Here is a 20,305-nt window from a genome sequence, read left to right on the forward strand (position 1 = left end):
TTATAAAGTATTTAATTGTTTATTTCGTAGCATTCATGAACAAGATTCATTTTATTGTCTTTGTAAAGAATATTCCCTATTTTATTAAAATAGTTTTCACTTTATGTTTTCTTTCTTCAGCAATAAGTACTACAAGTTTAGATTTTGAAAGAATTAATATATTTTATTTCGCCTACACTAATTTTATACATCAAAATTTATGGTGAGGCGACTAGAAATAACGCTTCAATGATTTTAATCAAAAAAAGTTTGAGATGGATTCGTATTCTTCAACTAATTATCTTTTAATAAATTATTTTGATTACCCCTGCAAAGGTCCCCTTATTCCTACTTGAAGGTTGCAAAATTTACGATCACAATTTAAAAAACAAAACAAAAAAACGTATGGTGTCGCTGATTTAATATTCTTTTGACATATGCAGTGAGTCACCATACAAGCAATATTGAACAAAAATCAAGATAAGGAAAAAATCCAAATTTATTTTTTAACTTTATTTTAGGATAATTTTTGATAACATAATTATAATCTTTGCGAATCGATGCTGGGATTTAAAAATGAAGAGAGTGTTTCTGCCACTAATTTTCATTGAAACACCTAATTTGGAAATTGTTATTGAAGTAACTCATCCTCTTTATATCATTTGAGGTTCGTAGTCGATATTTAAGATATCTTTTTCACTATTGTGTACTTCAACTCATAACTTGAAATAAAAATAATAATACGACTGTTTCTTCCTTCTTTTCCCAATGCCTTCCAATGAATCCTCTGAATTACTTCAACTTCTGCACTAGTATCTTACAGATATAATTTATTATTATTCAGAGAAATATAAAATATTAGTTAGGACCTAAGCCACAAATTTACCGTTGGAGTATGAGGAGGACAGTGATTTCTTAATTATAAACATGTAATGAGTATTTATTGAACCAACTGAGAGTATGCTTCCTTGATGCTTTCAATGTTGGATAATTCATTATATTATATTTAAATTTTTTACGAAAGGTTTCTGTTGCATTCTTGAATTATATAAATTAACTTGCAACATTATGAATCGAATGAAGTACAAATACAAGGAAGACATAGAGGTAGACGAGATTGATGTATGTAGAAGGCTTAAAGAGAGTTCCATAAGTCCTGAAGTAAAAAATCTCCACTTTTTCTCACAACTGATCAGAGGAGCTATATTTCTTTCTAGATATTATTTTCTTTCTTCTGATAAAAGAGCTTCTTCACATAAATAATTTTAAGGAATCGAAATTGTTAATTCCTTAGATAAAATGCGATTCTTTAATAGCCTTAACGATTTAATTTCCTTGACTATTGGGCCCTTTCATCAATTCTTACAATTCCAGGAAGATTAGGGGAGTGCATAAAAACTCGATATTCTTTTATTCCTTTCATCATACTAAAATATTCAGATTTAATTTTTTTCCATTTAATTCAATCTTGTTTTGCAGACAATTTTGGAGATTTATTATTTACTACTTCAATTAAGTCTTCAATACAATCTATACATTGCGGATTTTTAAAAGATTTAGAAATCATTCCAAAGCTGTGATCGGTCGAAAGTTAGGAATAACCCTCTACCAGAAAATGAACATAAATTTTATTCACTTTCCCTATCGTTGTTAAGTATGCTAAAAGGTCTATAATAATGAAAGTCTTGTTCTAAGCTCTAAAAAGCAGTAAATAAATCAATGACAAATAAAAATATTATTGAAAGAAATCACACACTCACAGTTATCGTTTTTAATTGAAAGTTGAGGAGCAAAATTATAATGCATTATTTCATAGTATTAAAGTGATTCAGTACAATTATAACCTTTCTTTTAAGTTTCCTGTAATAAGTTTAAAGAAAGTAAATATATAACTTTACTTGTTTTGCTCCATCAATTATGTACTTGTATATGTGGGAAGTTCCTGTTCCTTTATCTTCAACAACATAGATAAGAAGTAGTGAGTCTTTCCTCTTTGAATAACAATTGAACTTCATCCTTATTATATTTAGTATAACTGACTTGTGTGTTGTTTTCTTTCTATTTGAGCACAATCCAAATGTTTTAATATGTAACTATCATTTTTTTAATGGCAAATTGTCTGAAGGATTTTTTTAATTGATGGACTCACTAAACAAGGATGCTTAATTTTTTGAATGAGAAGTTAACCTTCCAGGAATAAAAACGCAATCCTCATTCATGAGATTTTCAAAGAATATCTTAATACCTTCCCGTGACTTATATTTTAGGACAGTTTGATGGATTCTCAATAGATCCACTTGTCCTCAAAAGTAAAGCCATTTTTCAGATAATATGTAAACGATCTAGGGTACTTTTGACCATTCCTATCCAGAAAAAATGATTTACCAGACATGCTTGAGATCCTTCCCTTCAATGTAGAGCTTCATCCTGTAGTCATTTTCATCCATTCAAAAACAATGTCCAGGAACACACATTTCGAGAGAATGTATTAAATTTGTTACCATTTTCAAGGACCGATTCCTACGAAATGTAAATTCTTGGGGAGAAAACCAGTTAGAACATGAACTTCTCTTTTCACAGGATTTTTGAGGCCCTAATTTAAAATTGCATACTATTTTGCAAAAATTACGAACCATCTCTCGCTCTTCCTTATCCACACAGCGAAGTGTCACGTCATGATGAAAATTTCAAATATCGAAATGGGAGGCAGAAAAAATGTCGGACATAATTTATAACGATTGGAAACTTAATACTAATGGTGTGTAATCATATAATATTGTATAATGCACTATAAAGAGATAATAACTATATCGTTCCTCTCAGAGTATAGCTAATATTCTTGAGTATTTCATCCCATCCCTTAAAACTTGAACATAAATCCCATAATGGAAAAATATGTCTACAAACTATTTGGCCATTAATATTTATTAAGTAAATAAATCAAAAGAGTATTTCTCAATAACTTGATTTTTACTCAAATGTCATATCTTTATTTATATAGAGCACGATATGTATGGATAATTTTTGAATACTCCTATGATCCAGGGCATCAGATGACGTTCTAAAATACCAATATAAACATTACTGCTTATTTTTTCATTGTTCTTGATGAACATGAATGGAAAGATTTTGCCATTCGAAGCAACAATCCTTAAGACAATGATTTAAGCTACATATTTGGTTTAAAAAGTCACCTTAATTTTGTGAGTTACATTATAAGACTTTTTGGTGGTTATATATCTGTCCGTCCCACTGTTGGGACTCTGTCAACCCTGAATAATTTTTCGTCAGAAAACAACATCACTGGTGGGCTTACTTTCATGACGAGAAAATAATTTTTAATCATTATAAGAATTTTTACTCTTCACATAAAACATAAATGGGATTTCGTTGTTTTTTGTTTCTGAGTGTGTATTTTTTTTTAATACAAAGTATTGTTTTATTATAAAGTTTGCTCTATAGTGTATGTAACAGGTGGCCCATCTAGCGGTTGCATTTTAAACTACCATTTTTTTGACGTTTGACAGCTGTAGTAACATTCTCATTGTGTCTAATAGTTTGTAAAAGGTATCTGGCTTAGGAAATGGTTAAGTTTACGCTCGAAAAAAATTGGAAAATACCGAAGACTTACTTCCAAAATGGAGATTCTTCAAACAAAACTGCAAGAAAATTACGTCGGTCGAAATAAAGCCCCTTCCAGGCAGTTTGTGGATAAATTTGTGAAGCGTGTGCGCGAAACTGGTTCGTTAATGGATAAAACAACGCGTTTCCGTGTTCGTCCAGTGCACTCAATCGAAAACATTGCTGCTGTTGTCGAAAGCGAAAAAACGAGCAAAGAGCTGCCATTACAGTCAATGGTGAGCGTTATCGGGCCATGTTGGAAGATTTTTTGTTTCTCTAAATGGAAAAAGAAGACATCGACGACATTTGGTTCCAACAAGGTGGCGCTACGTGCCACACAACCAACGTTACAGTGAATCTTTTGCGCACTGTCTTCGACAATCGCATCATAAGCCTAAACGGCAACGTCAACTGGCCACCTCGTAGCTGCGATTTTTTCCGTTGGACTATTTTTTGTGGGGAACCGTCAAGTATAAATGTTACGCTAACCATCAAGAGACAATAGACGATTTGAAACACGAAATTGGAGTCGCCATTGCAGCTCACTCAATTGAAAATGTATTGAAAAATTGGGTCAACAGAATGGGCTACTCTAAGGCCACCCACGGTGACCATATGAATAAAATGGTGTTCCATCATTAACCGGAATGTTGAGGCTTTCAAATAAATAAAAAATTATTGAAAAATATCCATCTGTCTTTTATTTATAGCGATATCAAAAGAAAAAAGTTTTGTGGGCCACTCTTTATGTGTATGTACATGTTTATGTATTTAATATTTATGTTATGTATTCGACGAGCTCTATAAAATAAATAATAATAAAAGTTAATCATGAATAAATGAATTTCCCTTTGGGGGAGGATCACTAATAGAATTTAGAAAACAAAACAGGCCACCGCTCATAATGTATGACGTCACTATTGTTAGAATTTTCAATTTAATGTATTGTACCGACTGCTAGGAAGGAAAAATATATGTTGACAAAACATGCGACTACTAATCTACTATGAAGTCAATATTAAAAGCGGGGCAGAAGTCAAACATCCGTCGTACACGCGTTTTTTTATAATTAAGGTTGTTGGAATCTTTGAAAAAGAACGAATTTGATTGGTTGAAAGAGATTATATATATAAAAAAAAGGAATAAAACACGTTGGTATCCTTGTTTCTTCTAAACAACTTTTCCTCAGTATTGTATTAATCATCAGCAATGCAACTTCCCCTTACTGCTCTTTCCCGTACATCATTTTCATCATCATGCCAAAGAAAGCGTTCCTTTTTTTCATGGGTTTCTAATAACGGTGGTACTGATGTGTGGAATTATAATTTGGTTAATTAAAGTATAACTTCCCGTTTTTGCAGTTTCTCGTGTCCATTTCGTTCTTTATGGCAAGTAATCCACCACTCCAAAACCTCCTATCCCATCAAAAACTTAAAAGTCTTCAAGAAACACAAGATTCAAGGAGACGAAGGAGAAATAAACGGTTCATCATTCAATTAGAACGTAGTAGAGTTATTTGTGTCGTGTAACATCCCTTTAAATGTTCTGGATCATCCCAATTTATCCTTCAATTTATCATTTAATTGTCGACACGTAAATATTAACAATATTTTTTTAATAATTTGATACATTATTGCCTCATTTCTGTTCTTTAGATTTCGTGCCAAAGTGATCTATTCATCCTTTATGGTCATTGTTCACTAAGAAGTTACTTTCTGTATGATGGGTTTGATGTTCTCTAACTAACAATATATTTTGTCTTGAATAAATTTACAGCATATTATATACATTTAAAAAGTTATTTATAGGGAAGTTATATATTAATAATATACAACAATCCCTCTTCCTTCATGAGTAAATAAATAAATAATCTAAGTTAAAGATATATTCTAAACGATACTCTTTTAATTGGGTTGGAATCGATATTTACTTTGAACTCTTGATCCAGCGACAGATACAATTGCACCACTGGCAAATGTAGCTATTATATTTTTGAAGTAATTTCCATAGACATTTAATGCATCTATTAGTAATTTATTCAGTTCAAATTTTTGAATAGAGTCGATGATCGAAATAGTCTTTTAGACACCTGCATACTCTTGCATAGTGGCCTCTCTTGCCACATCTTGTGCATTCGACGCTTTTTGCAAGGCAAACTTTCCCATTCTTATGAGGAAATTGGAAACCATTGCCTACACAATCTTTCTTGGCTCTTGTTCGATGATCTCCTACAGCTTTATCTTCTTCTATATATATTGAATCTGCATGACTTTGTATTTGCGTTAAGACCCTTTGATACTAAATCATTTAGACTATTTTGATTTTTCTTTGCCGTTTCTACTATTCTCCATTAATATATACTTACATATTTGATTTGCATCATCAAATAATCTTAATTGTGCTTCTTTATACTTACATACTAAAGTTTTATATTATGACAATTAATATTTAATACTATTTGTATTATAATTAACATAAAGACATTTATTTGATAATATTATTTTGATTAAATATTTCTTTCAGATAAGTTGTAATGTTAAAAAAATCATAATTGATATATTTTATAAGTATGCTTGAAATTACCCACCGGCTATCAAGTATGATTTATGAATAAAGGTTTGTTTATGTCCGAAAGAAAACAGAGCAACCAGATAGTTGAAATTGTATTTGCGGGCGGGCTTGCGGAAAACACGATTCCCACAACCCTCGTTATAACGTTGTATTTCTATTAACCTTGAAGATTACCATGATTTAGACCAAAAAAATTCCATGTCCATGTTTCAAAAAAAGAAAATAAATATTTAATGCAAAAAATAACTCCAAAACGAATGTAAAAACAGCTCATTCTAATTCACAATTTAATTCTTTAATTTATGTTAAAGATAATTATTTTCCTACAAATCACACCAATTTTATTAAATACATAGGTATTTTGTTGACTATTATTTCTTATTTAGTGAACCCATTTAACAAAAAAGTTGTCAAGGTAAGAACACTAGTTGACTCTGATTCTAATACTTCTCTCATAAAACAACAGACTACTAAAAAGGTGGGTCTTAATGATCCTCCCAACGTTCTGTGAATGAATGTTGCAGATAAATGAACTGTTACGACAAGAGAAATGTATGTTATGCTTGATTTAATGAGTTTAGACATCGAATATGTAACTGAACTACTACAATTAATAAAATTAAAGAACCAATTCAACCAGTACTTATCAATCCTATGTTTAAGAATCATTTAAAAGATATTACTTTAACTGAAAGTTATCAGATTAAATTTAAAAGACCGTTTCAAATTTCAGATTGTTAAACCTTATTATTCTCAACTAATAAAAGAAAAGCAAAAACTCCCTCCAGAAATATCAGTTTAATTTGACAATGTAAAAAAAAAGAAAATACAATTTTCTCAAGATAGTGATCATATAAATTATGAAATAACATCCATCTATAATTTTATAGTAGATAAATTTGACTAACAAATTTTGGTCAAGGGTTAAAGTTGAAATATTTTCACATGAATCTGAGGATAAATTACTCACAACTATGGACTTCCAAGCAGAACATCATATGAAAGATACATCAATGTATGATTCCATAAAAAATCTTGTTTTTTGGAATTCCATAGAAAGATCTCAATGCTAAAGATCATTAAAGGAGTAATAATTATAAAAGAGTATTAGCTATGAGGAAAAAGGTTACAACTAAAATTAAATTAGAACATTTATCATTAATAAATGATACTTAGAATGCCTCTATTAAAAACATAATTGCCGGAATAATTTCAATCCAATTACAAGAAAAAACTAATTATCAGCCTATATTTTGTTATTACGACAAATTGTACAATTAGTTTTGCGTTCAAAAATGCACAAGTTTATTGTAATAATAAATATAAAAAAAATGTTTATAGCCATACGAATAAAAAAAAAGGAATCAAGTATGGATATATAAAGATTTATGTTAGAAACTTTAATTATAGAAATTACAAGTATCATAAATAATAATTGGGAGTTTCCGATCAGGATCCCCTATTACCTTTTGCTATTACTGCAAAACTCCTAATTCATGTTCGTCAAAAGGCTGTAATAAACACTTTCAATGAATCTATCTTGTCTACGTTACCCTACAGTAACATGTGGTTGTCAACAAAAAAATCCTAAAAGGTTTTTCGACAAGATGGAGATAATAATGTTTAAATGAATAAAGTATTAGCAAAAAATTGTTGGAGTCTTATACCAGCTCAATCAAAAATAGTGATACAGTATTTTTAAAACTTGAATCATTAGAGAAAAATTCATGGAAGTTAGCTAGGATTACTGAAGTCCATAAAAAGCAAGGCATCGTTGCCACTTCAGCAACACTAAGCTTAACAAATGACAGAATAATTTTACGCTCAATAAGATAAACTGCTCTATTAGAGTCTAATGTTGCTGAAAAAGAAATGGTGGAATTTAAATTGAGCAATCAATGTGGAAGTGCTGAAAATTAGGAACAGACGTTGACGGTACCTGAGTTGGGTGAACAATCGACTCAGGAGTGTCAATCTCATTTTTTAGATCAACCCTGTCACAAAGATGAAGTCAAAGAGGATAAAGCCATTTCTGGAGAGACAGCTACCATGTTTGTAGAGCCAGTTCCTTACAATTCAGAAGAGGCATTAGAGAGATATGTTGCTGATACTCATCATCATGAATTGTCGAAGAAAATATTTCGTAAAGGAAGTTACATAAAATTATTAAAAGGCCACGATTAAACATTTCAAACCATGCATAGAAAGATAAAGTAAAACAATTATTTATTATAAATCTATAAAATAACAAAATTATAAGACATGGTAAAACTATCGTGGGGGTCGAACAATCTAAGACATGCTAAAACTGTCGTAGGGGTCGAACAATCTAAGACATGGTAAAAATGTTGTGGGGGTCGAACAATCTTAAAATCTTTTGTATGCCTTTTCCAAACACGAGTAACGAATACAGGAGAAACATAGGCAAATTTTTTAAATTAATTTTTTGTTTTTACGAAACACCGGAATAATGGTGTGTAAAGAAAGTAAATTAGATACCCGGCAAATTATAAAGTTATCTGGGCATAGTTTGGCAATACAAAGGTAGATGTTAAAGACATTTTGCTCAATTAGTGAGAATTCCTGGAAAGGTTTACAGCTTTACAACCTGGGGGTCTATCAATTTCAATCAAAATTGAGTAGGATATACAAAGACAGAAAATGTCATATTCTGACGAACCCATCATTTTCTGGGGTCCCTTGGAATCGAAGTCTTTTGCATATCTCGCCATATAATCAACTATTGGCAACCCTGATCAAATTCAACTATTTTTTCCCTCAATCAAAATATAAGGCTCTATACCAATACACATGTGTTATTATTGTCCAGTGTTTTATTATAGAGTAAGTTATACAATTCATTAATTTTATTATCCTTGGTTATTGAGAGAATCCTAAATCCTTATAGGCCCGTTATGATCTCAAAAATATAGTTACTGTCTCCATATTTCTGTATAATTTTCATATTTTCCTTCGCCTTCTTTTTCTTAGGATTTCTCAGTTGATTGTGATTAAGAAATTTTACCCAATCTTTCATTTATTTTAAGTCACCTAGCTCATCCACTATATTGAAAGTGTTAACAAAAGCCACTGTCAATTTTCATCTACAATCTGCAGTTATGAATCATTTCCTTTCAACTAAGGTACTATCGCTTCCAAACCCCCATTTATGTATATTGGAAACTTCGATTTTCAATATCTCACATACTCGAAGTCAAGCTAAAATCGAGAATTATATAGAAACATGCCTGAGCTAAACCAAACTTAGGATGGGCTCCTTTCATTTCTTTAAAACCAGATTTATTTGCTAAATGTAATACTACATGGTGTTTCAATCAAATCAAAATAAATTGTCGCCTTAATCCCCCACATTTATTTTTAATGATTTCAAATACTTCTACTCAAAAGTCCCTATCAAATCTCGATAACAAATAAAATATTTATTTTTTGTTTGTTAGATGTAACATAATCTATTTTAGAAGTGTAAATGTATTCAAATATTCGTGTGCGCTATGTAGCGTAATTTAAAGCATATCTACTTTTTAACCTCTTATCCTTCATTTTCAAAGAAAATTACCCCATTTTTTATGGTATGCTACTCTTTCCAAACAAGTCTTTATTATGAAGTTATAAACTGGAAGTTTTTAATAGTTTGGTCAAACCAAATTTTATCTAAGACATGAGAAACTACCACTAAATTAGCATACCAATGGCTAAAATAAAACATTTTATTCATTTCGATATAGAACATGCATTGAAGTAAATTGATTCTATTATTCCAGTATATACCATATTTAATTAATGGACCATCAATAAATAAATAATAGAATTTTGGTGCGTGAAAAGTTCCGAAATTAAATATAAATAAGTAGATTACATAACTTACATATAATCAATAATTACTTATCTAATACATTAGATGAGAAAGATATTTAAATTCGGGTTAATCTTAATACCTCAAATTTAATTACATTTTCATGCAACCTTAGATTTATTAATTATTCTATAAGAAAATTAAAAGTTAAATTAATAAAGTAAATCCAAATGAAACTTTTTTTTTGACGAGAAATTTTTTCAAGTTGTAATATAAGATATATTATTCAGTTTTAAGTATAATATTAAAAAAATAGAAAAAAAATATTACTTTCTAAATAAGACCCATTCTTTGACAATTTTTTGTATGATTAAATAAATTTTGTTGGTCTGTATTCAAGACAATTTATTAACTCTTATCTTTCGAATGTTGAAATGTTTTTGATCAATTGTTATTTCATTTATTTAGTTATTTTACTTTGAAATATGATTGAATCGGAATTATACTCAAAAAACGTGATAAAAAAAAAGAAGTCCAAAGACTAAAACTACTTCAATTAAAAATTCAATGGTCATTTTCATGTTCTATGGCTTAAATAACAGTAATAAATGTGAGTTTTAGATGGTGGGCAAAAAACTGTTGCATAGTGTAATACATGATTTAATAAAAAGCTGTTGAGATAAGTATTCGAGCATTAAGGACAAAAATTCAACACTAATCAATTATAAGTGATATTAGCAAATATAAACGAAGTTTTACCTTCTTTTTAAAATTTCCTTAATGATATATATCATTTTTTCAAAGATTTGCATTATCGAATCTAAAACACTATTTTCATAATATTGTGAATAGAAATGAAAGAGAAAAAGAGAAATATTGTCGTCGTAGGCGCCTTCTCGGGTACTTTTTAGTTTTATAAATTCGATATAGCAATAAGTTTATAATGAATTCGTAAATATGTGAAGCACAATTATTCATTCGTTAATGTACCTAAAAATTAGTAATATGTTTTTCCCAATATTGCAGCCCCCTACATTTATATACATTTTCGTAATGTTCCTACTTCTTGTTCGTGAGGTCAGTATACTTTTAAAAAATTAATAAAATAATAATAAAAATAACAAATAACTTTATATTTTTTGAATTTATTAAGTATCTTCAATTCACATAATCAAAATTTCAATCCATTAGCCCAAATTATTATGTTGTGAAACAACTAGATATGATATAGTCTTATAAAACTATGTAAGATAAATCATTCTTTTGTGTAAGGTATGTGTATTGTCAAAAATTGGAATCTCTTTTATGAGTTCAAAAATCTATGTTGTAGTTTGTAATACACTTTGTTAAAGGATATTAATATCACACCATGAGAACTGAATGTTTTGGATAACAGTCTTACTTAAAAAAATATTTGAGCTGAATTTGAGGAGTTAGGATATTTTGAAAATTAATAAATATAACAAAAATTTAAGTATTTCATCCATAACGTCTATAAATCTATTCCAATTATTGTTGTGTTACTTTCAGCCATTTTAAGATCATTTTCCCTGATTATTCTCATTAATTTAATTGAACCGTAAATGATTAGAACTAATTTTTTTGTTCCATGTACGAATGTGAATGCATACAATTTTTCATACAAGTTTTTGGCACGTTTGTTTTGTTTGTGTGACGCATGAAGTCGATATTTGACCATAAAGTCTCCTTTTAATAATTTGTGAGTGATTTGTTCTTACTTTAAATAGAAAGGTCCCTTTAGAAGCAATATTTGGTTTCGTTTTATATTTGAGTTAATTTTTTATTTATTTCGATTAAGTGGACTGGCTAAATAGGTCAGAATCTCATCTGTGACTTTAAAATATTTATTTATCAATTTGACACTTAATTGATTATATCCAATTAAAAAAAAAAAAAAAGAAGATGTAATGGCTTATTGGATGTTTCCTTGGTGAAGATGGACTTGGAAGATAGTTATACCCAAGTTAGGGAGATTAAAATGTCGTTTGATTAATTGATTGAAGATGCCTTCATCTATAAAGATGAAGAAAAGGTTGATTGTAAAAAGATCTACAATAATCTTAACATAAAAATGAATTGTTTGTTACGAAGATTTGAGGTAAAAAAATGTCGAAAAAAATTGAAAATAGAAAGAATCATGAACTTGCAAAAAACTATCATGAAGACAAAAGCAAGTTGCACTTCAATAATTGAGGTAAAAATATGTTTACCACCTACAATTATTTTACCTAATTTTGATAATTAATTTAAGGAATTTTCTATATAGTTTGACTGACCCTATTGTGCAATGATTGACAATTTTGTGATTGAACAATTTGACAAAATTTACATTTATTATATCCTACCTAAAAAGTACCGCTCTGAACAAGATCGGACTAATGTTTATTACAGAAGCGAGTGACCACGAGGCTCTTTCGATTCTTGAAGAAACATAGAGACGTAGATGTATTGTCATATCCAATCTAGTGGACCAATTACTTACCAAAACCTACATTATTTGTATGATCAGGTTTTGAATTGAAGAGGAGTATTAAGAAGTAATAAACATATACAAGTTATGTCAACTAAGGCTTGACAACTTCCACTGTGAGCTTCACATACTCCCTCCGTGTTCACCTTTAAACCAGTACTCTTTCTCTTTCAAATTTAATATATCTGGCCGGGAGTGACACAGAAGCAAAATTTATTAAACAAAATAAAAGTTTTAATCTGTTCTATACGCTCATGTCCATAGTTGACAAACTTGAATATGAAAAATGGCAGAAAAGCGATTTGGTCATTTGATTGTACCTCCTTCTTACAAATTTCAAGGTGAAGCTGATTTATTTTTTAGTTCAAAACTTTTTTGATTTATTAGTTAAATATTTATTACTGTTTACCATACATACATAGAAAAGTTTGTACAAATATAAGTCTATATACACGACCACACAATGGGGTATTTGTGCTACTACAGTAGATTCTAGATACCTAACTTACATTAAAATTTTGTTCAATAATATTTTTCATTTTTTTACATTTCATAAATTTTAAAATACAAATGTACCCACCTAAGCAAGTGGGAGGACATAAGCTCAACGTGCAATGTCTGAATTGCAAATTGTAGAACATCTCATCAATAGATGCCCCGCTCAATCTTACGAGAGACATCAAGCCATGAATGAGAAAAACGAGGACATTCGTATTTTAAAATATATTAAATGTAAAAAACTGAAAAATATTATTGAACAAAATTTTAATGTAAAAGTTAAATCAGCTTCACCTACGTCATCAATAAACAAACACATTTATGACGCAATGTATAAATAGGGAAATGTAGAGATTTTAGTGGGAGCCCTGCATCACCTGCTGAATTCATAAAAATACTCACGGAAACTCACCTGCAATGTAGACTCAGTAAGTCTTCTGGAACATCCATGCAAGTAAATTATTTTAACCTAGACTTTTTGGCAACAAAGGAAAAACTCGGCATTCCACAGTGTATCAGATCCTGGTACACTCATCTACCCATACGGTCACAGCCAATCTTAAAGGAGAAAAAGTTTGTGTTAATCTCCTAGGGTAGCAAGTGAAAATAAAGCTATCATTCAAACAGAGCAAGCTTTTGTCCTAGCGGACAGTGTCATTGATTTCAATAACTGTTGTTCAAATTGTCAATTAAACATTTCAAAGTAACATCCATTCAATAATAAAACTGAAGACTTACTTTAATTTTACTACCTGCTAGAATTATCTCTAGAATTCATTCAATTCTTTTTTTATGTCAATGTTAAACAGGATCTGTTCTTTGTATCATAAGAACTTTAAAGTAAGCATCTTGCAACAGAAAACAAAACCCGAAAATTTACCGAAAATATATTTTAACTGCCTATAAAATTATATATATAGTGGAAGAGGAAGAACAGCATGAAGAAAGTATTTTTAGTGAAATTTCTATTGTGTTCGTCGTTCCTGAATATGTAGCCAAATCACTGTTGTCGAGACTAAAAGGTAACTTCCGATAAATACAGCTCGTGGCTTAAAAAAAATTCACCTCAACTTGTCGAAAAAAACTATTCCAAAACTAAACTATATAACTAAAGTAATGGTACTGTTAGTTGGAGTAACTTACTCTACTTTTTATAAGGTTGTGTAAATATACTTTATCTATAATCATAAAATTATTTCTTTATAACTTGTGGTCTACTTCCACAAATCATCAAGTAGTAATGTTAAAAACACTAAGATAAATTTAAAAGTAAATTCATTAATATACTGATTTAATGAATTGATTGGTATACTTTATTAATTATTTTGCTCTTTTGACTTAAACAATATAATATAAAAATACATATATTTCATTTATATAAACATTTAAAGATGATAAAGAAATTTCAAAAACAGAATAAAGAAATTTGAAACACAAAATAAAGAAAATTTGAAACAAAAAATAAAATAAATTTGAAACTCAAAATAAAGAAATTTAAAATTAAAGAAATAATTATTTTAAAGTACATCTATAATTTAGACTAGAAGAGATAGAAAATATAAAGGAATGAAGAGTATTTACCCTAGTAATTTACCTAGTATGAATATTATAAGTAAGCTGTGTGAATTATTTAAATTTCAAGATTAAGAAATATAGATCCTTTTATTATAAATATCTACATTAACAGATTAGAAAGAACGAATCAAAAGGGAGGGAGAGGGATTATTTGTTAAGGTGACCTTTGAGAATAAATGTATCAAGAGTCAATAGGACGGATGATGGATATTCTGGGAGTAGAACCTGGTTTAATCTTTATAAGGTAAATTGATTTTGCCTTTATGATGCTGTTACTCGGGGAAGTCAAATTACAAACCCCACGAATGGATAACTCATATTGAACTTAACCTACATGCCTTTCATATGCCAGGTTGTTAATCGGCGCATTCTCGGGTTTGAATAGATCTTCTTCGCTGAAAAGGAGACTACTCTTTTAATTAACATCTTCAAATCCAAAGACATCTGCTCTCTATCGGTGGAATCCCTTGGCTAATTTTGAAAGAGCAATAGGAATGACTTTTTCAATTCTATCTGAATGTTCATTTACAAAGCTACTAGTTGCAGAATTAATTTCGAACCGATATACACAAGATTGAAATGAAATGACTCCATAGTTGTAAATTTAAAGCCTGGCCTGGAAATATTTAAAAGATATAAAGGATTGGTTGACTTATGACCATTATAGAGTTCCTTCATTCCAAGGGTCAATTTATTGTATCCCACATTAGTGAATTATAGGAAAGGCTCCATTAAGCGAATACCGATCAATGCACCCACTGCCAAATGGACTTATTACATGTACTAGAAGACCAGAACAGCTGAACTTCTTACCTCTTAAATCTCTTGATGACTTTCCTACGAAGATAAGGAGTGATCCCGTCCTTCAAAAGTCAGGCAAATTCCTCAAAAAGAGTTAACAGGTTCTTATATCACTATTTAAGGAATAGTAAAAAGGCTTTTATATCCTCTTGATTTATATTTCATATCACAGATGTCAGAAATGACGTATACCTTGTTACACATAAGTTTCGTCAATCATCATATAAATAAAGGAACTACACAATATGATTTCCGACTAGAGACTGAATATATTTCCTATATCAAAAGTACATAGTATATGATAAAACATGTTATTTCACATGAACTCATCCAAAAATTCGGGTTACTACAATGCTCCCACCAGACTCTGGGTCTAATAAAAAAATAAATTCAAGTAAAATTTAACATAAAATAAAAGGACACAGAGTCTAAAATAATGTTTAAAATTAAAGTACATCTATGCTGAAGTTTGGAAGAATATCTTTAATACTATAGGCCAGTTTAAGTCTGTCAATAGAAAAATAATCGACACGATGTCCCAGATCTAGTTCAAAACTGCGAGGAGACCTAGATAGTACCCTGAAGGGTCTGAGGTACGTAGGAGAAAGTGCTGGACGTATAGGAATATTTTTTACAACCACATAAGTGGCGCTTTTGGATTCTCTTTCGGCATGTTTGGTTAAAGCCCTTGGTAAAATGGAAACTTGAGCTCCTGAGTCAACAAGGAATGATATATGTTACCCTGAGCCTTGTTACGCTGGTGTTTGAGTTTTTACATTCGTAAAAACAGTGGGGACTCAGTAGGGTCTTGGGAAGGAGGACGACGAAGCTTGAATGAGCTCCTGTGAAGGAGGTGTTTGAGGATAGGAAGGTAGTGGAGTATGATTCAGTTCTAAGGATTGTGAGAGTGCAGATGATTGTTTCAGGCTATCACAATGTTTTGCAAGCATTTCCTTGATTATTCCCGTTTGTGATCGAGACATGGCTCTGAGTGAACTTGGGACACATCTTATTATTAGCTATTTTGCTAGAATGTCCTTGATGTCCGGTGCAAACTCAGGGTCGAAGAGGCGATCCACTGCAGCCAGGATTTCCGATAATGCGATAATTCCGATAATGATTTGTACTTCAGAAGATCAAGGGCCTTTTACATGCGTTCTTGAGGGGATAGAAGTCCAAAACTTTCTTCTTCAGGCATCCAAAAGAACCCAATAGCTACTCCTGTGGAACACTTCTCAAGACGTTTGTTAGTCGTACAGCTATTACTGCTAGAGCTTTTCGAAATCATTTGTGATGCCTTTTCCTTTGAACATGAAATCGATTTTTAAAAAGCATGTTTCAGGGTCTTCTTCGTCAAATATTGGGGGGGGGGAATTTCTTGATACCCGGTTCGTTCACAGGAAGCATCGTGCCTTGCGGAATTTACTCCAGAGGATGTATTTGACTCCTGGAGTACGGTTGTTTCAAGGTCAGGATTTTGGGGATCCTGGTAAAGGGGGGCAGGCGGCATTATACTCGTTGTCGGGGTCACCAATAAAGGAGCTACACAATATGATTTCTGACTAAAGACTGATTATATTTCTTATATCAAAAGTACGTAGTATATCAATAATAAAACCTGTTCATTCACATGAACTAATAAATTATTACAAAGCAATATTATAATAGAGAAATCAATATACTATGTAGGAGTTTTAATATTATAAAATATATGTATATAAATTTAATTCATTTTAAAAATTGTGGAGAAATCTTATGACAATGGTAGTTTAAGAGTAGTTAAGAGATAAATAGTAACTGTTATGATTGACCAAGGAGTACTAAAGAGATTAGTGCAATATTTTCTACATGCTTTTTTATATTTACAGCGTTTCAAATACCACAATGTTCCTAAATAAAATTATTTTCAAATCTTATTCCAATCTGAATAATTTGAACAATTTCTGTTGTATGAACAAACTAAAAGCTAAGATGTACGATATAAATAGCTTTCCAATTCTAAGAATGATTTAATTCGTTCTGATATCCCAATACCTGAATCAATTTAAATAAAAACACAATACATCATTATAATTATAACTATATATATATATCAAAATATTACATAGAAACCGATACAAAATACAAAAATTACAACAACTTTTTTAATTTTTTCCCGGGACTATTATTTTTTGGCTGTCTTCGTTTTTTCGAATGAAACTGAAAATTCATTTCTTTAATATTTTGAAAATACTTTAAAAATATATCCAACAATCTAGAAGAAACAAAATTTAAATAAGTTAAAACTTCATGGCCATCGGCAAACTTGCAATCCATATCACATGATCTTGACACATCAGCATTTCTTTTAGACAATATATAAATACATTTCTAGGATCTTTATAAGAAAAAAGACAATTTGTTATAATATTGCAAACAAATATAAACTTCAGTAAATTATAAATATGAAATACAGTAAGAAACATAAAACCACTCATCTCACAAGTTCACCCCCATTAGGTTCATTAAAATAATAAACGATAATTTGATGGCTACCATTTTCATCGATTAAAATAGTTGCATCATGGTTTTCAAAAGATTGAAAAACTGAATGTTTCCTATTTATAAGACTATTGTAGAATGTTTTTAATATATGGATTGAATCAAATAATAGGAATATATTTTCTTTTGAGATGGAGAACGGGTTTTCAATAAGCATAGGTAGAACAATTTCCGAATTTGTTCTTAAGAAATTCATGGTTGATAGAATATCCATCAGTCAAGATGACGACTGGTCTAAACCCAACGTCAGAAACAAGTTTAAGAACTTTGAAGAACCATTTTTTCATGGCTTATTAATCAATTCTCAATAGAGGAACCATTTCAACTACGTCAATAAACCTGCATGGGATACTTATAAGCCTAAAACCTCAGATTTTTTTGGCGATCCATTATCATCATATCCGTAGAGATTTCCACCCGAGAAATCAACTCTTTGAGCAGAATACACCTCGTTTATGATGATCTAGAGATATTTCTCACTTAGCATTGAGCGAAGCTATTTTACAACTCAAATAATCAGATGCTGAGGTATCTATTGTAGTTTCCTGTTCTATTCAAGCGAATTGCAATCGTGAAAAAGGCTACTACAAATTTACTTATATTATTTAAAAGAACATCTAGAAACAAATGCCTAAGAAGTATTCTATCTTAGAATATGAATTACTAACTGTATCTGTATTAGGTGTTTATTGCTCTACCTTGTTTAATTGATGTCGGCTCGAGAATGACGAAATAAATACGAGGTGTATACGAGTTGGTCTTTCAAGTAGCACAATGCACTTTATTTCATACCCGTCCCGTAACTCGGAAAGAATTCATTCAATAATATCTTACATATACTTTCTACCGTAGGTTCTTTCAAAGGGAATGCTGCATGAAACTTTGTACAAACATCAATGATTGTTAGTAAAAACTTAGGATCACTGGCATAACCATTGTACATTGGACCCATTAAATCTACATAAAATACTAAAAAAAATTTATTAATGGCGGTGGATGTTCGTCCCATATTTTTGACGCACTTTGTTTTTTTTTCCTTTGCACAAATTCAGACTTTGCAACCTTTTATCTCATCCTCAATATTTCTATCCATATTTGGGGCAGTAAAAATATTGCTTGGCTAACAATTTTGACTTTGTCATCACAGGATGTGCTGATAAAGGATGTACATGCATAGCTGCAATAACCATAAGTACAGTATTTTCTGGTACACATATTCTTAAGTTATTCTTCACCTTATCATTCATAGACATTTTCCCATTAATTATGCATAGTTGATCATATACCCTAAGACAAGCCTTTATATCTTGAGATAATAAATTCTTTCCTAGTGACTGAATTGCTTTTAACTCTTTCTTCTTGCTTAGTAAACCCTCAACATATTTAATAAATTTATGCTTACATTGTTCTTTGTAAAAATCAATGTCTTTAAATGTATCTGTTGAAATTTTACTTGGAGTTTCACTTTAAACCTTATTATTAATCTCAGCCATTTCTTTTTCTATTTCCGTGATCCTTTCTTCTTCTTCATCAAGTTCCTTCTTTCTACACCAAGTTTTTACTGTTTTGACATGTGTAATTGGCTTTCCTATTGCCTCCATTATTTTTAAATCATATTCATTTGGCTCTTCCTTCTCTTCAAATCCTTCTTCTTGATGACCAGGTTTTCTGCTTAAAGAATCAGCATTTTGATTCCTCTTCCCGGATTTACAAGTAATTTCAAATTCAAATTCATAAGCCATTCCTTCCACATGTGAAGCATTCCAGTAAGGGCATCTGACTTCATAAACCATTGTAAAGGTTGATGATCAGTCCTGTTTTCAAACTTTCTTCACATAATAAAATATTTTAAATGTTCAATAAATTCGACTACTGCTAAAAACTCTTTCTGCATCGCAGAATAATTTCTTTGTGTCTGATTAAGGGATTTACTACCGTACGCAATTGGATATTCTTTACCATCATCACCTATTTGCGTTAATACGGCTCCAATGGCAAAATTTGAAGCATCTGTTTCCAAAATAATCTCTTTAGAAAAGTCAGGAGTATTTAAAAAATGGTTTTACTAATAACTTTTATTTTATTTCATTATACACTTCATCTTGACTTTTAGACCATTGCCATTCTACCTCTTTGCAGAGAAGTTTTGGAATTGGTTCGGCTAATTTAGCATAATTAAGTATAAATTTTCGATAATAAAAGGCCTTGCCCAAAAAAGTTTGGAGATCCCTTGTGTTAGGAGGAACAGGCATTTTTTTGAACAGCTTCTATTAACCTATTAGCCGGAGCAACATGTTCTCTTCCTATTTCGTGCCAAACCAATTCGTCTATGGGTAAGTAAATCTGTTTTCGTCGTCTTAACCCTGAGATTAGCCTTCTCAGTCCTGAGCAAAAATTCAGCAGATCTAAATATA

At 30.5% G+C, this 20,305-nt stretch overlaps 1 protein-coding gene across 8 annotated transcripts in view; it reads left to right on the forward strand.

The window, feature by feature from the left end:
• Positions 1-10,569: 10,569 nt before the first annotated feature.
• The window catches only part of LOC121127219 (immunoglobulin domain-containing protein oig-4), a 75,040-nt gene continuing 65,304 nt past the window's right edge, over positions 10,570-20,305 (forward strand). For 2 of the 8 annotated variants that reach the window (XM_040722576.2, XM_071892115.1), the window contains exon 1: positions 10,621-11,062. In XM_040722576.2, coding sequence (XP_040578510.1) covers positions 10,970-11,062 — 93 coding nt within the window. In that variant the 5' untranslated portion in view covers positions 10,621-10,969. Of the gene's footprint in view, positions 11,063-20,305 lie in introns of all 8 variants that reach the window. The other 6 variants (XM_071892117.1, XM_071892116.1, XM_040722578.2 and 3 more) reach the window with 6 other exon arrangements.

Source organism: Lepeophtheirus salmonis, chromosome 12 (assembly GCF_016086655.4).
Source record: "Lepeophtheirus salmonis chromosome 12, UVic_Lsal_1.4, whole genome shotgun sequence".
In the NCBI taxonomy this organism is placed as follows: domain Eukaryota; kingdom Metazoa; phylum Arthropoda; class Copepoda; order Siphonostomatoida; family Caligidae; genus Lepeophtheirus; species Lepeophtheirus salmonis.